Below are 16,842 nucleotides of genomic sequence, written 5' to 3'. Positions count from 1 at the left end.
GAGCCCCCCCCCCCCCCCTCCCCCATTTCCCCCTCAAACAAAGCTTCGAAAACTGGAAGCTTCCTTTCTATCTCTGCCTCAACAGTAAACCAAATGTTCAAGTGCTTGATGGTGTGCTCCAGAGCTTTGGCACAATGCAGCCAGACCATAAATTTGTCATCAGTGTATTGATAAAAACAAAGAGGGGTAAAATGAAGACAAATTTAATGTGCATTCCGCAGAAGGTCTCATAAGGAAGTTGGTCATTGGAGATTCTGGAGACCTGTGTCACATGCAATAGAGCTCTGTTGTGTGTCTTTACCTAGATCTTCTCCCATAGGCAGCAAAATGTGTTCTGCTTGGTCAGGCGTACAAGCAAATCATATTCTAATACATCAATTATTTGTGGTGCTACAGAGCCTGCCTCACAAATGTTAAGTTCAGTGACAACAGTTGGATGACTGCTGCTTCACGTCTATTAATATTCCATGTGATGTAATATAGTTATGTAATAAAGTTCACATGTGCCTCCTCAGAAATTGAATATCCTACCACAATTAAACAGGACACTTATCAGATAACTGACTGCAACTATATGTGTGACAAAATGGTCAGCATGTCTGATTGCTAAGCAGAGTATCTGGGTTCAGTTCCCAGTACTCCCAGGGGATTTTTTCCTTAGTGGTAGGACTGGGATAGGGTGCACTGCCTCATGATGCCAAACTGAGAAACTACTTGAATGAGAAGCAGCGACTCCGACATCTGCAAAGCCAGGAGAGTGGTCTGCTGACTACATGCCCCTCCTTACCACGACCGAATGATGACATCAGTAGAGGAATGACTCAGTGGCTAGTCACCATTGAAAGACTTGACAGAGCTTTAGCTACATATGTGACCGACTTACAATGTTGAGCATAAAAATGTCTCCTTAGCAACACATTGCCAACAAGGATATAATGAGTGCATAAGCTGTTTGAGTTACGTCAATATTATTGCTCAATTATGAAACAAAATGGATCTTAATTATTACTTGATACATATGAATGATATCAAATGGCAGATATTCAAAAGGCTGCTCTCTGAAGCTGGCAGAATGTATATCAACATGAGGAAGTGGGGATATGCTTGTGACTACATTATGTGAATGTGGTGAAGAAGAGACAATGAACCATCTGCTTGTCTGCAAGTTGTGGCCAACTATGTGTTCTTCCCAGAGCATGAAGATGCCATGCCACCAAGGAAGCATGGGAATTAGCTGCATATTGGTCACACCATACCTGCATAATATGTACACTCCTGGAAATTGAAATAAGAACACCGTGAATTCATTGTCCCAGGAAGGGGAAACTTTATTGACACATTCCTGGGGTCAGATACATCACATGATCACACTGACAGAACCACAGGCACATAGACACAGGCAACAGAGCATGCACAATGTCGGCACTAGTACAGTGTATACCCACCTTTCGCAGCAATGCAGGCTGCTATTCTCCCATGGAGACGATCGTAGAGATGCTGGATGTAGTCCTGTGGAACGGCTTGCCATGCCATTTCCACCTGGCGCCTCAGTTGGACCAGCGTTCGTGCTGGACGTGCAGACCGCTTGAGACGACGCTTCATCCAGTCCCAAACATGCTCAATGGGGGACAGATCCGGAGATCTTGCTGGCCAGGGTAGTTGACTTACACCTTCTAGAGCACGTTGGGTGGCACGGGATACATGCGGACGTGCATTGTCCTGTTGGAACAGCAAGTTCCCTTGCCGGTCTAGGAATGGTAGAACGATGGGTTCGATGACGGTTTGGATGTACCGTGCACTATTCAGTGTCCCCTCGACGATCACCAGTGGTGTACGGCCAGTGTAGGAGATCGCTCCCCACACCATGATGCCGGGTGTTGGCCCTGTGTGCCTCGGTCGTATGCAGTCCTGATTGTGGCACTCACCTGCACGGCGCCAAACACGCATACGACCATCATTGGCACCAAGGCAGAAGTGACTCTCATCGCTGAAGACGACACGTCTCCATTCGTCCCTCCATTCACGCCTGTCGCGACACCACTGGAGGCGGGCTGCACGATGTTGGGGCGTGAGCGGAAGACGGCCTAACGGTGTGCGGGACCGTAGCCCAGCTTCATGGAGACGGTTGCGAATGGTCCTCGCCGATACCCCAGGAGCAACAGTGTCCCTAATTTGCTGGGAAGTGGCGGTGCGGTCCCCTACGGCACTGCGTAGGATCCTACGGTCTTGGCGTGCATCCGTGCGTCGCTGCGGTCCGGTCCCAGGTCGACGGGCACGTGCACCTTCCGCCGACCACTGGCGACAACATCGATGTACTGTGGAGACCTCACGCCCCACGTGTTGAGCAATTCGGCAGTACGTCCACCCGGCCTCCCGCATGCCCACTATACGCCCTCGCTCAAAGTCCGTCAACGGCACATACGGTTCACGTCCACGCTGTCGCGGCATGCTACCAGTGTTAAAGACTGCGATGGAGCTCCGTATGCCACGGCAAACTGGCTGACACTGACGGCGGCGGTGCTCAAATGCTGCGCAGCTAGCGCCATTCGACGGCCAACACCGCGGTTCCTGGTGTGTCCGCTGTGCCGTGCGTGTGATCATTGCTTGTACAGCCCTCTCGCAATGTCCGGAGCAAGTATGGTGGGTCTGACATACCGGTGTCAATGTGTTCTTTTTTCCATTTCCAGGAGAGTATTTGTGCAGCAATAATTAGCAATGCCGTTAATTGTGTGTAGAAAAGATAACTCTTACAGTTACGATCCATAAGCAATATGCTAGTAATATTCTGTAAATTATAGTGTATGTTTTTACCATAAATAAAAATGTGTACCTTCAGGTAATCTGCCTACAAAAAATACTGAGTTATTAACTATCAATCCTTTGGCATGTTATAAGTTTTGTATATTTCTTTTGATGCCTCCATCAACAGATATACAATCCAAGGCTTTATGGTTGAGTATTTCACTCCTTTCTGTGTTGTATTAAAGTTGCATAAACATGTAGAGTAAGTAATTTCGACTAGGAAGATGTCTGGAAGCATATTGTCAATATTAAGTGAGTCGTAAAATATCGAAGAGTATACAACAAGAGTGAAGTCATAACGTTGATAAAAAAAAAAATAATATAATAAAATAAAATAAAACGGGGGTGGGGGGGGGGGGGGGGGGGCTGGCGGTGTGGGGCTACAGAGACAGACAGAACATAACCTACTCCAATGGGAGCTGTTACCAAAAACTTCGCAATCTTATGGGGATCATACACAAGGGTAATAACACAAAAGTTTAAATCTCGAGGTGAACTGTCTGAACCCAGTAAATGATTCAATGAAAATACTGGTACTGAATGGAAGATGACAAAGAGAAGACTGAAATAATGAATTTAACCTCCAAAATTATTTCACTGCAGTACACTTCTATACAGTTCCTCCTTTCATTCTTTGCATAATGGCCAAAATGGACACACCCTGAGAAGGTATTGATGAACAGAAATTCAATTAACCAATAAATAGAGGAAGGGCATCTGCGCATGATGATATAACTGTGCAATTCCATATAGATTATGGGGAAGAACTTTCTTCCCTTCTAAAAGCAGTTTATGACAGGTTAATGTAGCAACAGAAGAGTTCGAAGTGATTGGAAAAATATGCAGATCACTTTACTTTTCAAGAAGTTCTTCGGACATATGCACATATACACCTTATTGCTAATACTGGATAAAATATTAAGATGCAGCAGAAGAAGCAAGGCAAATTGAAGAGACACATCTAAAAACTTGTATTGAAAGAAAGTGAAAACTGGCAAATTGGGGAATGCTTGAGGAGAAATATATAGCTGTATTAGTATGCATGATTACAAGAATGATAGACACAGCATATAGGAAAACTGAAAACAGAAATAAAAATAAACCTTTTAAGAGATGAGAAGAGGGAGAAAGGTGGAACAAATAAAGGGAAGAAAATCTTGGACACTATTATGGAAAGCAAAGAGGAAGGATAGGAAGACAAGACTGTAATTTGACAATGCAGATCCTAAATTAAGAGAATGCACCTGGAGTTAACAACTTTCACCCAAAATTAAGATCTTTGAGAGAACCAAACATGATAAAACTATTCCCCGGGGTGTGTAAGATGTGAAACAGGCAAAATACTACTGATTTCATAAAGGACATAACAATTTCAATTCCACAGCTGGCAGGTGCGAATATTATTGAAGTACCGGTTTTGCGAGTCGTAGTAGTAGTAGTAGTAGTAGTAACAACACAACATTTCATATGGCTCAACAGCATGGTGAAAGTCTTTCAATTTTACACCAGTTCGTTGACTTGCATGTCCCTAATCTACAAGGTGTGATTGGAAAGTTTTAAGAATGGATCCGCTACTGCTTACAGGTTTGGCGGGCAGGTATACGGAGGGTGGGGAGCAAGTCACTGCCTTGTCCTTGAACACCATCTAACAGGAAACTGTGTTTCCTTTATCCAGTTCGTTGTGGTAGCTGGTTGAGTGCGGGTCTGTTAAGAGCTTGTTGTCAGATTCTGACTGCATGAAAATGGACATAAAAATGGAGCAACGAGTTTGTGTGAAATTTTGTTTTAAAACCGGGAAATCAGCTTTTGGAAATAATTGCATGAGCCAGTCAAATGTTTTTGTCTGCTTCAACAGATTTAAAAATGACCGCAAATCATTTGAAGATGAACCACAGTCCGGCCGTCCTCCCCCTCAAAAACAAATGAAAATGTTGTGAAAGTTTGTGACTTAGAGCGCTGTGATCGTAGACTTACAATTAGGGAGATGGCTGATTAACTTAAGTTTCCATGTAGTTCAATCAATTTTAACTGAAGATCTGAACATGCATAGTGTGTCCGCAAAATTCATTCCAAAAGTGTTGTCAAGTGACCAGAGAAAATACCGACTTGAAGTGTGCCAAGAACTGAGTAATCAGACTAAAAATGACCCAGATTTGTTAAATAGGGTAATTACAAGTGACAAATTGTGGGTACATGGATATGATCCTGAAACGGAAGTGCAGTCTTCGCAGTGGAAGACCCCAGGTTCACCAGGACCGAAAAAAGCATGCAAGGTTGGTTGAAGGTGAAGACAATGTTGGTGACTTTTTTGAATTCTACCGGTATTGTGCATCATGAATTTACCCCTGGAGGACATACAATTAACCAGGAATACTACAAATGTGTCCTTGAGCATTTGCGCGAAAAGGTTTGGAAGAAAAGGTCAACATTGTGGAAAGACAGGAGTTGGGTGCTACACCATGACAATGCTCCGGCTCATCGTGCCTTCTCCATCGTTGAATGTTTGACAATATTCCTGTGCTTCCACAACCACCATATTCCTCTGATTTGGCCCCTGCGGACTTCTACCCGTTTCCTAAACTGAAATTTTCAGTGAAAGGAAAGCGATTTGACTCGACTGAAACATCCAGGCAAATACGGAGTGTCCTTAACACACTTCAGGAAAAAAATTTCCAGGAATTTTTACAAAAGTGGAAACACCGTTGTAGTCTGTGTGTTTAGCCAGAAGGGGACTATTTTGAAGGAGATGCATCACAGTAGCATGTAAGTACCACCACTGTACAATTACAAGCCCATTCTTAAAACTTTCCAATCACACCCACATTCCATTAATCCCATTGGGAATAGGGAACCTACAGTTCAACATACAATGTGACCCGTGTGTCATTCCTGGCAAATCTTCACATCACTTAGACATGAAGACTGTGTTATAGGGAGACTGAAACAGCACTGGGGTTCAATCCCACAAACTTCTGGTTTCTTGACAGGCTCTTTACTGCTAGACTACCAGGCCTGACATAAGCTATGTCAGTATTCTGCAGTAATTATAAGCTGTGGTTTCAAAATACTAATGTGAAGTATTACAGAGGAATAGAAATAGTGATATAATTTAACCTCAGAAGACGTAAATTCAGGTCCCACACAATTGCAGAAACATGCAAGATAATACAGACATCTCAACTTATCATAGATAATTGGCTGAAGTGAGGGAAACTTATATTGGAGTATTTGCAAGTTTAGATAAAGCTTTTACCTGCGTTGACTGGAATACACTCTTTGAAATCCTAAAGGTATCAGGTATAAAATACACGGAACAAAAGCTTATCTAAAACTTCTACTGAAACTGGATTGCAATGAAAGTGTGGACAGACATGAAAGAGGCAGTAATTGAGAAGAGAGTGAGACAGGTTTGCAACCTATTCCCAAACTTCTTCTACTGTACACTGAGCAAGCAGTAACGCAAGCCAAATTTCGAAGGACGATTAGGCTAATTTCACACCGCACTTAAAAATGAAAACAAATATGGCCCATCATATGATGGTAAAGTATAACATGGCCTCATCTCTCAGGGATTTGCAGGAAACTTGAAATTATTGTTAACATCACAAACTCTAATGGCCATGAGAATTCGCAATCAAAATATTCTGGACCTACACAGAGGTGAATTGTGATGTCACAGGCGAGCTCACTGCATTGCAAACCAGAATATAGACGGGATTACTTTTCATGATAGGTGAAACGATAGTATAAAGCCTCCTAAGGACATCAACCTCTTTCACCATCTATGTGTCCCCCTACCCTCACATCCCCGCCCCCCGAGGCTCACACAGTCTTCGACTGTGCTATGGAGGAACTCCCAATAATGAGGAAAACAAGAATACATATTTCCAACACACAACAGAACAAAACGACGTAAATAACAACTACATAAACACGTACATAAGAAACTGATTTGATACTGTCACATATCTACAAAGAAAAGACTTAGAAATGAAAAGCGAAAGTACAAAATAGAAATTACAAAAAATAAAAGTACAAAATGAAATTTTATTGAACTATCATAAATGCATGCGTACTGGTTTTAATCATTAGCCAGATGATTCTTAACTCTTAGTGACTTGAGTCACTGTCGCTATTTTCATAGAGTGCATTGTCCTCTGTGCCATCACACACATTAGAAACACAGCATTTTTTTAAATGTGTGATGGAGAGCTTTACTAATGATATATTTCCACAATTGATCACTCCACTTGCACACTTAACATGTCATGTAGGCGTTAACAACCTATCTTCTTTAGTTAGACATTGGGTGTACGTACTTTGAAGCTTGTCTTTAAATGGTCTGTTTACACAAACACCTAATCGCTGTCTAATTAAGGACATCCCTCCTGGAATTACAACCAAGCCCGTTCCAACTTATATTAATTTTTTCTATATAGCTAGAGTAAGTACAACCTGCATACAAATCTAATACATGCATGTTTGGCAACCCTAGCAAGGCACCAGGATGATGATGCCATATAAGGCTGACCCACTCTAATACCATGTCCTCTGTGAATCAGCCATTTTAGTTAGCAAGTATAATAACTTTGTTCAGAAATACCTTTGACTTCAGTAACATCTCCCACTTAAGAATAAATGGTGGCAGTTTATGGCCATCAGCTGTGCACGCATGACAGACATGCACTGTTTTTCACCATCTGTGGAAGTTATCCCAATGTCTTTCTCCCATTTTGCCTCTATTGTGTAAATACACAGGAGTTTGATCCCCAGTACCTGTCTGATCACAAAGATCATTATTTTCAATGTGCAATATGAAGCACTGAAATTCGATAGGTTTTTCCCCATAGTTTTCTGGCACGTGCTACGCAACTAAAGTGCACCTACAAACAGAAAATGCCCAACATTTCATGAAGTGGGCAAGCTAACAGCAGCTTCCATTGAAATCTTATATTTTCTGCTGTAGATCAACATCCTGCGCTTTGACTTGTATAATTTCTGCACTCATGGGTAAGCACTGCTGTTGCCACTCATTAATAAAATCTTTCAGCATGACTTCTAAGGTGTAGTAGCGGCCACGTTTTGGCCCAGAAAATATTTTTTTTTTTTTAGCTGGAACAAGATAAACATTGTTCCTTTTGTCGTGTCCATAATCTCACGTTATTCTCGCTGATCCCATATCACTGCCCTGCAGCACAATTTGATTTTGTCTCAGCAAGAGAAATCACTTCTTTTTTCAACTTTGAGGCATAGTGAAAACACTTCATCATGACAGACTACAACCTGGCACTTCACGAAACTTCAGAAATATGAGGGTCATCCAAAAATTAAGTTCCGTTTCTATTTCTATCAGTGGCAGCACTACGATCGCAGTTCCGAGCATGCGCGGCATTTACTCTGACTCAAGGAGAAGACGTACCCCATTTTCAGATCCTGCTGCCGACGTGTGCTTTGTAGTGCTTCTTTACGATGTCAGCCGTAACTGAAAATGCCACTGTGTGTAAAATCAGATCTGTGATTCATTTTCTAAATGCAAAAAAAGTTAAACCACAGGAAATTCATCAGCAAATTTGCGATGTTTATGGACAAAATGCTATGAGTGATTCAATGGTTAGAAGATGGGTCAGACTGTTCAATGAATGCCCGACCTCACACTGTGAATGTGACCAAACAACTCTTACGGGAATTTCACTGGGACAATTTTGATCATCCTCAATACAGCCCGGACCACGCTACTATCGACTTTAATCTCTTCTTACACCTAAAATCTGTCCTTGGTGGTCAACACTTCAATGATGATGATGAGCTGAAAGAACAGTCACCACATGGTTGAATACACAAGCGGCAACCTTCTATGAAGAAGGCATACAAAAACTTGTGCCACACTATGACAAATGCCTACAAAATTTCGGAAGCTATGTAGAAAAGTAGTTTAACAGATTTAGATTTTTGTACATTAAATATTTTTTCTGTATCTGTACATGTTTGTTTTACATAACCAAATGACACTTACTTTAAGGACATACCTCGTATACTGAAACGAAAGATCAAATGTTTTTGGCAGCATTGCTCTCATTGGCTGGAGCTGTCAAAATGTTAAACCAAACTTGCTCAATTCTGCAAGTTTCTTAAAAATATGCATATTTATTGCTATGAATATTTGAAAAATAGTTAAATTCAAAGATAAACACTATTAAATTTGAATTTACCCATGATAAAAAATAATTAACATTCAATACTTGAAATACTAACACAATGGCTTCTGGACAAAATACCTACTTGTGGCAGCTTCTAGTGGCATTTTTCAGAACTTCCTTAGGCTTTGCCCCTGAATCTAAGCTGCAGGCATATTTTTAGACCATGAAAATTGGGGAAAAAAGGTTCTTTTGCATTCGGGTAAATGCATAGTTGCCTTCACATGTGGCCCTACCTCTGACTGTATAAGAAATGCTTATGACTAACGTAGTGTAGGCGACGACGAGGTGTGCGGGAAGGGAGTAACAGCTGTCATTCAACAACATCTTTGCCTCTGCACTTCCGCCTCGACTGACATCTCTGCCCAAACCTTTTGCCTCTGTATATGTCTGCTTGTGTCTGTATATGTGTGGATGGATATGTGTGTGTGTGTGTGTGTGTGTGTGTGTGTGTGTGTGTGTGTGTGTGTGTGTGTGTGCGCGCGCGCGAGTGTATACCCGTCCTTTTTTCCCCCTAAGATACGTCTTTCCACTCCCGGAATTGGAATGACTCCTTACCCTCTCCCTTAAAACCCAAATCCTTTCATCTTTCCCTCTCCTTCCTTCTTTCCTGACGAGGCAACCGTTGGTTGCGAAAGCTAGAATTTTGTGTGTATGTTTGTGTGTCTATCGACTGCCAGTGCTTTTGTTTGGTAAGTCTCATTATCTTTCTTTATATATATATATATATATATATATATAGTTAGTTATCGCGAATGGACCCAGAAGGATCACGCAAAGCTTTCTGACGTCGTTTCTTCCATACTTCTTTCATCTGTTCTCCATGTTTTCTTTTTCTTTCTTCTGTCCATTTTGTTCCTGGTCTCTTTAGTGCTTCCTTCTCCGACAATACAATCCACTTTTCCACCTTATTTCTAAAAGTTTTTCTGTCTTTGACATCTTTAAGTTCAATATTTGCTTTTTGTAAATCTAATTTTACTTGGCTAATCCATGGTGTTGTTGATTTGACTTTTTCTATGTAAGTGAGAATTCTGTTGGTGAGTCGTGTGGGGGGAAGTCTAGTGACATGTCCATAAAATTTTAATCTTCGCCTTCTTATGTCTGCTGCCAGGTTTGATATAGTTTCTGTGGTTCTTCTTGATTGTATCCGATATCCTTCTTCTGTTAATTTTGGACCTAAAATCTTTCTCATAATTTTGCGTTCTTCTTTTAGTATTTTTTCTAAATCACATTTTGTGTGGAGTGTGAGCGTTTCACTAGCATATAGTGCTGCTGGCTTAATTACTGCGCAGTAGTGTCTGATTTTTGTGTTCGAGGAGATGCATTTTTTATTGTATATTTCATGTGTCATACCATATGCTCTCTTCATTTTCTGTTGTCTGATCTTCTGTGCAACTTTCTCTCCTCCGGTTGGCTCCAAAATTTCACCTAGGTATTTAAAATGTTTTACTCTATTTATTTTTCCATATTTTGTGTTCAAACTGTGTATATGGAATTTTGTACAGAAAAATTCTGTCTTTTGAAACGAAATTTGTAAACCTACTTTATCCGCGCATTCCTTAAGGATCTCTATTTGTTTGGTGGCGATTTCTTCATCATCTGCAAGTATGGCCAAGTCGTCCGCGAATGCTAAACAAGATATCTCCACGTTGTCTTTGGTTCTACCAAGATGGATTGGTTTCCAGTAGGATTGATTTTTTAATTCTTTTTCCCATTCCTTAATGACTTTATCCAGGACTATATTAAACAGAAGTGGAGATAGCCCGTCACCTTGACGTACTCCAGTTTTTATGAGAAAAGGTTCAGAGATTTCTCCCCTGAATTTAACTTTAGATACAGTGTCTGTCAGTGATTCTTTGATAAGCCTTAGTGTTTTGGAGTCAAGTCCAAGTTCCTCTAAAATGTTAAACAAAGATTGCCGGTCTATTGAGTCATAGGCTTTCTTAAAATCTACAAATGTACAAATTATGGGGGCATTTCTAATTGCTTTGTGTTTTAATATTGTCTTTAAATTAAATATTTGTTCTATGCATGAGCGACCGGGGCGGAAGCCTGCTTGATAATCACCAATTTGGCGTTCCAGCTGCTCTTGTGTTCTTTTCAGCAGGCATGTTGAGAGAATTTTGTAGGTGACTTGTAAAAGTGAGATTCCCCTGTAGTTATTGACATTTGTTCTGTCTCCTTTTTTATGTAACGGGTGAATAAGGGCACATTTCCAATCCTCTGGTAATTTTTCTGTTTCCCATATTTTTGTTATTATTTTTGTGAGCTCTTGCAACGTCTTTGGTCCTAGGTTTTTTAATAGCTCTGCAACAATGCCATCTTCGCCAGATGTTCTATTATTTTTTAAGTTTTTAATGTGACATTTGATTTCTTCCTGTGTTGGTGGTAATGAATCCGGTTGAGCGTTGGCACTGATTTCTTTGGGAAACCTTAAACTAGGTTCTGGGCAATTTAGTAGGTTAGAAAAATATTGAGCCAATACTTGACAGTTTTCCTGGTTTGTTAGGGCTAATTTACCATCTGGTTTTCTGAAACATAAATTTTGAGGGATATATCCTCGTATTTTATCTGCGAAAGTTCTGTAGAAGTCTCTTGTATTATAGTTTTGGAAATTTTCTTCTATGGCATCCAGTTGTGCCTTTGTGTACTTCCTTTTTGCTTGCCTAATAGATTTTGAAACCTGTTTTCTAACCTCGTTAAATAACTGTAGACTTTCTTGTGATTTTTTACTGTTATATTCTTGAAATGCCTTTTTTCTCCTTTCCAATGCATTTTCACAGTCTGAATCCCACCAAGGGTGTTTGAATATCTTATATATATATATATATATATATATATATATATATATATATATATATATATATATAAGATATTCAAACACCCTTGGTGGGATTCAGACTGTGAAAATGCATTGGAAAGGAGGATGGATATGTGTGTGTGTGCGAGTGTATACCTGTCCTTTTTTCCTCCTTTTTTCCTTTTTTCCCCCTAAGGTAAGTCTTTCCGCTCCCGGGATTGGGATGACTCCTTACCCTCTCCCTTAAAACCCAAATCCTTTTGTCTTTCCCTCTCCTTCCCTCTTTCCTGACGAGGCAACCATTGGTTGCGAAAGCTAGATTTTGTGTGTATGTTTGTGTTTGTTTGTGTGTCTATCGACCTGCCAGCGCTTTTGTTTGGTAAGTCTCATCATCTTTCTTTTTAAATATATTTTTCCCACGTGGAATGTTTCCCTCTATTATATTCATATTATATATATATATATATATATATATATATACATATGAATATAATAGAGGGAAACATTCCACGTGGGAAAAATATTTAAAAAGAAAGATGATGAGACTTACCCAACAAAAGCGCTGGCAGGTCGATAGACACACAAATAAACACAAACATACACACAAAACTCTAGCTTTCGCAACCAATGGTTGCCTCGTCAGGAAAGAGGGAAGGAGAGGGAAAGACAAAAGGATTTGGGTTTTAAGGGAGAGGGTAAGGAGTCATTCCAATCCCGGGAGCGGAAAGACTTACCTTAGGGGGAAAAAAGGACAGGTATACACTCGCACACACACACATATATGTCTGCTTGTGTCTGTGTATATGAGGATGGATATGTGTGTGTGTGCGCGAGTGTATACCTGTCCTTTTTTCCCCCTAAGGTAAGTCTTTCCGCTCCCGGGATTGGAATGACTCCTTACCCTCTCCCTTAAAACCCAAATCCTTTTGTCTTTCCCTCTCCTTCCCTCTTTCCTGACGAGGCAACCATTGGTTGCGAAAGCTAGAGTTTTGTGTGTATGTTTGTGTTTATTTGTGTGTCTATCGACCTGCCAGCGCTTTTGTTGGGTAAGTCTCATCATCTTTCTTTTTATATATATATATATATATATATATATATATATATATATATATATATATATATATATATATATATATGGTTATAATAGAAGGAAACATTCCATGAAGGAAAAATATACCTAAAAACAAAGATGATGTGACTTACCAAATGAAAGTGCTGGCAGGTCGACAGACACACAAACGAACACAAACATACACACAAAATTCAAGCTTACGCAACAAACTGTTGCCTCATCAGGAAAGAGGGAAGGAGAGGGAAAGACGAAAGGATGTGGGTTTTAAGGGAGAGGGTAAGGAGTCATTCCAGTCCCGGGAGCGGAAAGACTTACCTTATGGGGAAAAAAGGATGGGTATACACTCGCACACACACACATATCCATCCACACATATACAGACACAAGCAGACATATTTTCCGTTTGGTAAGTATATATATATATATATATATACCTAAAAACAAAGATGATGTGACTTACCAAATGAAAGTGCTGGCAGGTCGACAGACACACAAACGAACACAAACATACACACAAAATTCAAGCTTACGCAACAAACTGTTGCCTCATCAGGAAAGAGGGAAGGAGAGGGAAAGATGAAAGGATGTGGGTTTTAAGGGAGAGGGTAAGGAGTCATTCCAATCCCAGGAGCGGAAAGACTTACCTTAGGGGGGAAAAAAGGACGGGTATACACTCGCACACACACATATCCATCCGCACATACACAGACACAAGCAGACATTTGTAAAGGCATTTGCCTTTACAATACCCATATGTGTGGATGGATATATGTGTGTGTGTGTGTGTGTGTGTGTGTGTGTGTGTGTGTGTGTGTGTGTGTGCGCGCGCGAGTGTATACCCGTCCTCTTTTCCTACTAAGGTAAGTCTTTCCACTCCCGGGATTGGAATGACTCCTTACCCTCTCCCTTAAAACCCACATCCTTTCATCTTTCCCTCTCCTTCCCTCTTTCCTGACGAAGCAACCGTGGGTTGCGAAAGCTTGAAATTTTGTGTGTGTGTTTGTGTGGTTTTTTTTATTGTGCCTGTCTACCAGCGCTTTCCCGTTTGGTAAGTCATGGAATCTTTGTTTTTAATATATTTTTCCCATGTGGAATTTTTTTTTTCTATTTTATTTATATATACAGCTAGGGGCTAAGATATACTACGTCTCCATGCAGAATGAGATGTAAGGCTTGTACTGATAGTACTGCATTTGTTTACATTTTCAACAAGTCTTTTAGTGTCAAGAGAAGGTATGATGTGAAGAATGCTCTTCTGAATAACTCTTGCTTCCCATTGCAATTGTGGTGCTCGCAGGAGGAGTGGATCCTTTGGGCGTGGAATGAGTGATAGCTGTCAAAATGAATGTACCCTTGGAAGTTGGTGCATGAGAGGTTGTTTGATGGGCTATAGTACTCCCAGGAGTGTCTAAAGAAATTATCTAATTAAACAATTTTCTGGTATAAGTGTTACAGATGTTGAAGTGCAAGTCTTGAACTCAGAAATGGAATGCAGGAAGTTAAAGAATGCCTTACCATGATAAATGCTGATTTGCAGAGCATCCAAGTAACCCCAGGCCATAGCAAACAAGCAACTTGGCTGTGAACATCATCAGATGAGGTATGGTGAAATAATAATTGTGTCTCAAGTCACATATTTCTGGGATAAAGGTTTCTACTGAGATTAGACTGGCAGAAACTGTCATTAATATAGAGGCAGGAAACCAGTTCCGCAAGTTTGAGATAGATCCTATACACAGCCTATTAGGGGAGCAGAGTTGCAGGTGCAACAGCACGGGAATTAACACAGAAGGGACCATCTACTCATCTCTCACCAGCAGCGACAGTACTCAAGAGCAGTATGATTGGGATGACCTTTTATTTTTCCTCTGCAGTTGAGTGTGCACCAAGATGAAACTTCCTGGCAGATTAAAACTGTGGAGGGATGCAGACGGAACAGTCAACAGCTGGGGAGTGGACTCCCAATACACTTGAGGCAGGAGCAGATCAACATTTGTATACAACTCAGAAACATCTGAGTAGAACATACACATATTATCACAACATATGGAAACATACAATAGGTGTCACTATGAGAACAAACTATGAGGGGACGGTCACAGACATCTAAGACGGGACCAAATGCAGAACACATTGAACTGATGGATAACCACTGTACACAGGCAAGGAGTACATTGTTAACACACGTAGCACCCCTGACAGCATGCCTGGAAATTTGTTTTCCCACAACTTGTTTCTTAATCCACTTGGCCAACCACATTCCAAATTTATTTCTTCTTTGAAGACCATCTCTACTAGAATAAGGAGTAAACAGGGCATGGTAGGGGAAAAAATTAAATAAATAGAAAAATGCAAGAGAAATAAACTTGGGAAAACATGTTGCCAAAAGATAAAAAACAAAGGCAGTGGAGTGAACACTTTGAGGTAACAGGGCAGGAAGTAAAAGTTTTAGAGAAACAATCACCTGTGTACATTAGTGGCATCTGTCGTGGGAGCTAGGGTTCAGATGAACATGATATGTGAGGTCTCCTGTGCTGAGCAGACTGTTCTGAACTAGGGGCAGAACTTGTCCTTGGCTATAGGTTGTTGCTGTGTCTTTTTGCATTTCCACACAACTCAGCTTTATGTCATATGATACTGTGGTTTTACATCCACATAAATCATACTCTACGTGCCACTGTGCACTGAAAAGTTGCCGTAAATTTGGCGTAAGATATAGGTGCTTTACTTGTTTTAGGGTCAAGGCATGGGTGTAATAGGTGTAGGTGGTGTATGGGGCAGATACCCACCTCTTGGGAAGTATACCTGTGAAAACAAAGAGTACACACTTAACAATTAGCCACCTCAGCATTTTATGTGACAATTACCACTTGCAACTTAAAAAACTAAGTTGCACATATCTTTCCATTCTCGCAGTATGTTTGCCTTGCTCAGCAACTGCTTAATATAAATGCTTACTCAAGAAATTAACTGTTTTATGGAACACTATTGTCAATTCCTTTTATAAAACTGTCTACTATTGAAGTATTTAATAATGTGGACTACTGAATGGTAGCCTTAATGAAGACGGCAGAGGTTTAATACTACTTACAAAAAATTAGGAATATGTAAAAATTCCTACTGTGCACTTATTACGAAGGCTGTTTGTGTCAGCAGAAATGCATGGCTCAACAAAACCTAAGGACCAAAGAATTAACAGGCTTGCAAACACAAGACAATACAAATTTATAATGCTTCTTTGTATTACACTGATAAAAGCTGTCAGATAAAAAATTCTTCAGTCATAATTATTTATAACAAATGATATCCTGAACAGTCACACTATCACATTCACAATCTCAATTAAGTTTCGCTTAAAAATTACAACTTCAACAATCAGGCCCAGGAAATCATTATCTCTGCTTATCTATTTGAAATATGTACATAGCTTGTGCATGGCATAGATCACTTTTTCCTTCCTGATTTATACGGGAGCAAATGTCTGAACACTGTTATCCACCAAAAAAAAAAAAAAAAACTGTCACATGAACACATATTTACAAGCACTTGTGACTCCAAATGTTAACAGTTATTGCAATAACACTGTGCATATGATGCACCATGGTACAACACAAACACAACCAATGTAACAGAAATCATTCCCATTCAGTTGTTCCAGGAGGTTTCGTTGTCAAATCGTAGAGCACTCTTGAAATGCCAGGCACTGTAAGAATTTCTGTTATCATTCTTGCTACAACCTAGAGAGAGAGAAAAACTGGTATTATAATGCAGTAATTGATTTTAATAGAGGGAAACATTCCACGTGGGAAAAATACATATAAAAAACAAAGATGCTGTGACTTACCAAACGAGAAAGTGCTGGTAGATAGACACAATAAAAATACACAAACACACACACAAATTTCAAGCTTTCGCAACCCAAGGTTGCTTCATCAGGAAAGAGGGAAAGACTAAAGGATGTGGGTTTTAAGGGA

General features: G+C 40.3%; 1 protein-coding gene across 10 annotated transcripts in view; it reads right to left on the bottom strand.

Moving 5' to 3' along the window:
• Positions 1–16,076: 16,076 nt before the first annotated feature.
• LOC126161867 (GMP synthase [glutamine-hydrolyzing]) overlaps positions 16,077–16,842 on the bottom strand; it is a 151,401-nt gene continuing 150,635 nt past the window's right edge. For all 10 annotated transcript variants that reach the window (XM_049917991.1, XM_049917990.1, XM_049917992.1 and 7 more), the window contains one exon: positions 16,077–16,605. In XM_049917991.1, coding sequence (XP_049773948.1) covers positions 16,504–16,605 — 102 coding nt within the window. In that variant the 3' untranslated portion in view covers positions 16,077–16,503. The remainder of the gene's footprint in view (positions 16,606–16,842) is intronic.

This window comes from Schistocerca cancellata, chromosome 2 (assembly GCF_023864275.1).
Source record: "Schistocerca cancellata isolate TAMUIC-IGC-003103 chromosome 2, iqSchCanc2.1, whole genome shotgun sequence".
Lineage (NCBI taxonomy): Eukaryota > Metazoa > Arthropoda > Insecta > Orthoptera > Acrididae > Schistocerca > Schistocerca cancellata.
Note: the sequence above shows the minus strand (reverse complement) of the source record. Positions and strands in the feature narration are given on the sequence as shown.